Source organism: Myotis brandtii, unplaced genomic scaffold (assembly GCF_000412655.1).
Source record: "Myotis brandtii unplaced genomic scaffold, ASM41265v1 scaffold1841, whole genome shotgun sequence".
NCBI classification, from domain to species: domain Eukaryota; kingdom Metazoa; phylum Chordata; class Mammalia; order Chiroptera; family Vespertilionidae; genus Myotis; species Myotis brandtii.
This window is the reverse complement of record NW_005356841.1, coordinates 88,170-94,874: the sequence shown is the minus strand read 5'-3', so window position 1 is coordinate 94,874 and position 6,705 is coordinate 88,170. Positions and strand designations below refer to the sequence as shown.

The window sequence follows — 6,705 nt, the reverse complement described above, 5'->3', positions numbered from 1 at the left end:
ATATTACGCTTTGATTGGTTGAATGGATGATTGGACTACCAGACGCTTAGCATATTAGGCTTTTATTATATAGGATTTGTTCTCTCTTCCAATCAGTGCTTCACGATATAGAATTTATAAATAAATCATGAGTCATAAATATACAGAGAAGTGATAGTTGCAAATGTGAAAGACATTTGGGTGGAATGACATTACATTAGCCTCACAGGAAAAGATCTAATTCCACTACTTATAGCAATTAGAACATAAAATTAATCATTTGACTAATTACCACTTGGAATTGCCTTTAAGGTAAGTCATAGTAATTTTATAAGATTAAAATGAATAATGACTATAAAATAGCTTTGTGAATCCTAATACTTAAACAGACTATTTGTATCTAGGATCACAGCCAAGGGTTCATTTATTTATTTTGCCTTGTGCCTCTCAGCAGGTTTCTGCCATGGGTGACAAGGGAACAAGCAACCACACAGAAGTGACTGACTTCATTCTCGTAGGCTTCAAGGTCCGCCCAGAACTCCACATTCTCCTCTTCCTACTATTTCTATTTGTATATGCCATGGTCCTTATAGGAAATGTTGGGATGATGGCCATTATTATGACTGATCCCCGGTTGAACACACCAATGTATTTCTTCCTAGGCAACCTCTCCTTCATTGATCTCTTCTACTCATCTGTTATTGCACCCAAGGCCATGATCAACTTCTGGTCTGAGAGCAAGTCCATTTCCTTTGCAGGTTGTATGACCCAGCTCTTTCTCTTTGCCCTCTTCATTGTGACTGAAGGATTTCTCCTGGCAGCCATGGCTTATGACCGCTTCATTGCCATCTGCAACCCACTCCTGTACTCTGTCCAGATGTCAACACGTCTCTGCATTCAATTGGTGGCTGGTTCCTATTTTTGTGGTTGCTTCACCTCAGTTCTTCAGACCAGCATGACACTTACTTTATCATTTTGTTCTTCTCGGGCCATTGACCACTTTTACTGTGATGTTCGTCCACTTCAGAGAATATCTTGTTCTGACCTCTTTATCTATAAAATGATTTCTTTTTTCTTATCCAGCATCATTATCTTGCCTACTGTCATAGTTATTATTGTTTCTTATATGTATATTGTGTCCACAGTTCTAAAGATACACTCCACTGAGGGACGTAAGAAAGCCTTTTCTACTTGCAGCTCTCACTTAGGAGTTGTGAGTGTACTGTATGGTGCTGTCTTTTTTATGTATCTCACTCCTGACAGATTTCCTGAGTTGAGTAAAGTGGCCTCCTTATGTTACACCCTAGTCACTCCCATGTTGAATCCTTTGATTTACTCTCTGAGAAACAAAGATGTCAAAGAAGCTCTAAAAAAAATTCTAGAGAAGAAAAATACTGTTCTTTGATTATTATTTCTCTTCCACCAAAGGTGCTGTGGCTATTTCTTGCATGCTCCTTATGGCCATTAAGGAAAGTTATTCTCCTGAACATCCTAAAAGTGTTATCAGTAGCATTTTCAACAGAGATTACGCTTCCCATTATTACTTTTTCCTTTTCCTCTGAGACATTGTTAATTTTGAACACCCTCATTACAGGAAATGTTCAGGATGTTATAGAAGTATTCTTCAGGATGAACCCTCCCACTGATGTCAAATAATGTTTTATTTCACAGAATTGATTTCTATTTATTTTTATGGCATACTGCTTTACACTCTTTATATTTTATTATAATGTTTAAACAATATTTTGTCTGGTGTTTGTCTTTGGAATTGATCCTCCACTTATATTGATAATTGACAATAATGCCCAATTTATTTTTTTAAATAAAATATTTCTCAATTTTATAACTAGTTTCTTTACTGTGTTAAGCGGTCTTTAAAATTTCACTTTGATTCAAGTATTTATATGTGTTATATTGAGAGAAAAGAGTAATAAGAAGAATTGGATAATAAGTAATCTTCACTATATACATTAACTTCTAAAACTGTATATTGAGTGTGGCAGGTACTGTGGAGTGCTCTGAGGCACTGCTAGTTGCTGAATTTTAATATAAAGAACTAAAGTGGGAGATAAAAATTGGCAAACATTTTTGAGCAATAATTCTTTCGATTTATATCTTCATAATTTTTTGTGTTAATTATTGTAAGAAATATTTAATATTGTTATAGAAGCAATTCACCCATCAAAAGAGAACGTGATCCAAATTTCCTCATCTATGCCTTTGAAGGTTTATTTATTTGATTAATTTTATGTTCTGGTTTTATAATAGTCTCAGGTATAAATGATCTCATTCTTTGGGGAGCTTACAATTTACTGTGAGAGTTACATCCTTGGACAGACAATTAAAACCCAGAAATGTGTATGCCAAAGATAATAGAGATTGCAAGGTGGAGTGCCTGAGAGCAGGTGGTTGGTAATCAAAGAAAATCTTTAGGACTTTGTGAAAAATGTATGTAAAAGGGGATAGAAATTGAGTCAGGGAAACTGCCATGTCAGTTTTATTATTGACGTGTGCTTAGAGTACGTCAGCGTAAATGAAAAAAGACTGAATTGAAAAATTCAGGTAAAATACACAGAACATATTAGCTAATTAATAGGAGGCGAGTATACTGAAAAGATTGTCTCTCACCCTTTTCCAACTTGAATGGTGTGTATGGCGATGGTACAAACAGATAAACAGTAATGGAATTCTCACCGAACTAGGAATAGGGAGGAATTTCCTCAGCTTGATAAAACATCTACAAAAAAAACCCAAGATCATATTTTTGAAAGGTAAGATAATCTTTTTTTAAAAAATATATTTTATTGCTTTTTTTTTACAGAGATGAAGGGAGAGGGATAGAGAGTTAGAAACATCGATGAGAGAGAAACATCGATCAGCTGCTTCCTGCACCCCCCCTACTAGGGATGTACCCTCCACCAAAGTACATGCCCTTGACTGGAATCAAACCTGGGACCTTTCAGTCCACAGGCCATTGCTCTATCCACTGAGCCAAACAGGTTAGGGCAATATAATCTTTAATTGTGAGAAACTGGAAGCTTTCTCACTAAAATTAAGAACAAGCGAGAATGTCCTCACTCACCACAACTTTCAACATCCTATCGGAAGTCTTACTAACATAATAGACAAGAAAAGAAATAAGTTTGTTGGTTGAATTATATCTTCCAAAACTTTTATGTTGCAACCCTAGCCCTCCAGCACTGCAGCTTGTGATTATATTTGGAGAAAAAGGCCTTCAAAGAGGTCATGAAAATAAGGCTCTTGGTGGGCTCTAGCGCTATCTGACTGGTATCTTTATGAGAGAGGAGATTGTGACACACAGGAGACACAGGGGTGACTGTGCACTGACGTATGCCAATGTGAAGAGGGAACAAACAAGGAGAGAGGCCTCAGAGAAAACCAAATCTGGGAGCACCTTCATCTTGGACTTCAGTTTCCAGAACTGTGAAAGAATAAATTTGTTTTTTTAAGCCATCCAGTCTGTGGTATTTTGTTATGGCAGTTCTAGCAAACTAATATAAAAAAGTATACAGAATGGGAAGGAAGAAATAATACTGACTTTGTTCACAGATGACATAATTGTGTGTGCAGAAAATCTGAATGAACTGACAATAAAACTCCTGAAACGAATAAGGGATTATAGAAAGGTTGCAGGATATATGGTTAATATACAAAAGTCAATAGCTTTCTGTGTGCCAGCAATGAGTGAGTGGAATTTAAAATGAAGAGACAGTTACATTTGTATTAGAACTCCTCAAAAATAAAATACTCAGGTATAAATCTCACAAGTATGTACAAGATCTACAGGAGGAAAACTAAAAAATTTTAATGGAAGCTTTCTAAGAAGATCTAAATATAAATAGAGAGATATTTTATGTTTATGAAGGAAAAGACTCAATACTAAGCTGTCAGTTCTTCCTAACTTGATCTATACATCCAATGCAATCCCAATCCAAATCCCAGCAAGTTCTTTTGGATGTTGAGAAACTTTAGATATTGAATCTAAATGTTATATGCAGAAGAACTTAAATAATCAATACAATACTGAAGGAGAAGAACGGAATCAGAAAACTGACATAACACAACTTCATGACTGACCATATAGCCACAGTAAGACAGTGTGGTATTGGTGAAAGAATAGAAAAATGGATCCATGAGGCAGAACAAAGGGGATAGAAATAGAGCCACATAAATATAGTCAACTGATCTTTAATAAAGGAGCAAAGATAATACAATGGAGAAAAGATAGTCTTTTCAACAAAGAGTGCTGAAACAACTGGGCATCCACATGCAAAATGTGAAGTAGGTATAAACTTTATACCATTCAAGAAAATTAACTCAAAAGGATCATAGACCTAAGTGTAAAACAAAACTATAAAACATCCAGAAGATAACATAGAAGAAATCTACATGATGTTGGGTATGATAATGCCTTTTTGATGCAATACCAAAGGTATAATCCAGGAAAGACATAATGAATAAGTTGGACTTCACTGACACTAAAAACTTCTGATCTATGAAAGACATTGTCGAAGAATGAGAAGAAAAGATAAACATTTTCAAAAGACATATCTGAAAAAGAATATAAAAATATGCAAGGGAACTCTTAATACTCAACTATAAGAAAACAAACTACCAGATTAAAAAATAGACCAAGACCTCAATAAACACCTCACCAAAGAAGATATGCAGAAGGCAAATAAACACATGAAAAAAAAGTGTTCTATGTTATATGCCATCAGGGCATGCAAATAAAACAACAATGAGATTCCACTATGCACCTATCAGAATGGCCCAAATCCAGGACACTGACATCATTAAATGCTGACAAGCATGTGGAGCAACAGGAACTCTCATATGTAGCTGGTGGGAATTCAAAATAGTACAGCCACTTTGGAAGACAATTTGGCAGTTTCTTGCAAAAACTAAACATAATGTAACTATATGATTCAGCAAATATGCTGCTTTGCATTTACCCAAATTTATGTCCACACAAAAACCTTCACAGAGGTGTTTAAAGCAGCTTTATTCACAATTATCAAAATTTGGTATAACCAAGATTTTCTTCAGTAAGTGAATAAATAAACATAGTATATCTAGACAATGGAATATTATTCAGCACTAAAAAAGAGCTATCAAGCTGTAAAAAGATGTGGTGGAAACTTAAATGCATATTACTAAGTGAAAGTGTACAACTGGAAAAACTACCTATTGTATGAGTCTAACTATATGACCATTCCGGAATAGTCACTAGGGATTGTGGGGTGTAGGAAGAGTTATGGTGTTTCAGGTTTCTTTGGATATATTTCTAGAAGTGGGATCACTGGGTCAAATGGCAGTTCCATATTTAATTTTTTGAGGAATCTCCGTACTGTTTTCTACAGTGGCTGTACCAGTCTGAATTCCCATCAGAGTATACTAGGGTTCCCTTTTCCCTAGCACTTGTCATTTGTTGATTTGGTGATGATAGCTATTCTAACAGGTGTGAGGTGATATCACATTGTTTTAATTTGCATCTCTCTGATGATTAGTGATTTTGAGCATTTTTTTCATATGTCCCTTGGCCTTCTGTGTGTCCACTTTGGAGAGTGTCTATTTAGCCCATTTTTTAATTGGATTGTTTGTCTTCCTTTTGTTAAGTTGTATGAGTTTCTTATATATTTTAGAAATTAACCCCTTATCAGATGTATCATTGGCAAATATGTTCTTCCATGCAGTGGGCTCCATTTTCATTTTGTTGATGATTTCTTTTGCTGTGCAGAAGATTTTTATTTTGATATAGTCCCATTTGTTTTTTTTCTCCTTAGTTTCTCTTGCCCTAGGAAATGTAGCAGTAAACACATTGCTATAAAGGATGTCTGAGATTTTGCTGCCTATGGTTTCTCCTATGATTTTTATGGTTTCACAACTTACATTTAAGTCTTTTATCCATTTTGAGTTTATTCTTGTGTATGGTGTAAGTATATTTACACCATGGAATGCTATGCAGCTCTAAAAATGATCTCTTACCATTTGAGATAGCATGGATGGACCTGGAGAGTACTATGCTAGGTGAAATAAGCCAGTCTGAGAAAGATAAGTATCACATGATCTCACTCATATGGGAAATCTATGAACAAAATAGATCCAGAGATATAGAGGCATAAAAACAGACTGATGAATCTCAGAGGTAATGCTGGGGTGGGTGGGTGAGTGGGGAAAGATTAACCAGGGAACTTACATGCATAAATGCATTGCCCATGGAAACAGACAATAGTGTAGTGAAGGCCTGGAAGGGATGGATGTGGGGGTCAATGGGAAAAAAAGGGGGACATCTGTAATACTTTCAACTATAAAGACAATTTTTTTAAAAAAGAAAATGCTCCATATAATACCATAATTATGGATACATGTCATTATGCAATTGTCTAAACCTATAGAATATACAATTCCAAGCGTGAACCGTGAAGCAAACTATGGATTTTGAGTGATGATAATGTATCAATCAGGCTCATCAATATTAGCTAGTATAATCTGGTGGAGGATGTTTATAATGTGGGAAGCTTTGCATGTGTGGGGTCAGGGTATATACAATAAATCTCTGTACCTGCCTCTCTTTTGCTGTGAGCCTTAAGCTTTTATAAAAAAATTAAAGTCTTAATTTTAAAAAAGAAAAAGAAAAAATGAGATACTACTACATACCTATTAGAATGACCTAAATCTGAGCATACCAAATGCTGACAAGGA

The 6,705-nt window shown here is 35.3% G+C and overlaps 1 protein-coding gene across 1 annotated transcript; it reads left to right on the top strand.

Annotated features, from left to right (window-relative positions):
• The first annotated feature begins 385 nt into the window (after positions 1–385).
• Positions 386–1,384, top strand: LOC102255771 (olfactory receptor 9K2). Its single transcript, XM_005864010.1, has one exon. It carries the CDS (start codon positions 443–445, stop codon positions 1,382–1,384), a length of 942 nt encoding a protein of 313 aa, XP_005864072.1. The 5' UTR covers positions 386–442.
• Positions 1,385–6,705: the final 5,321 nt, after the last annotated feature.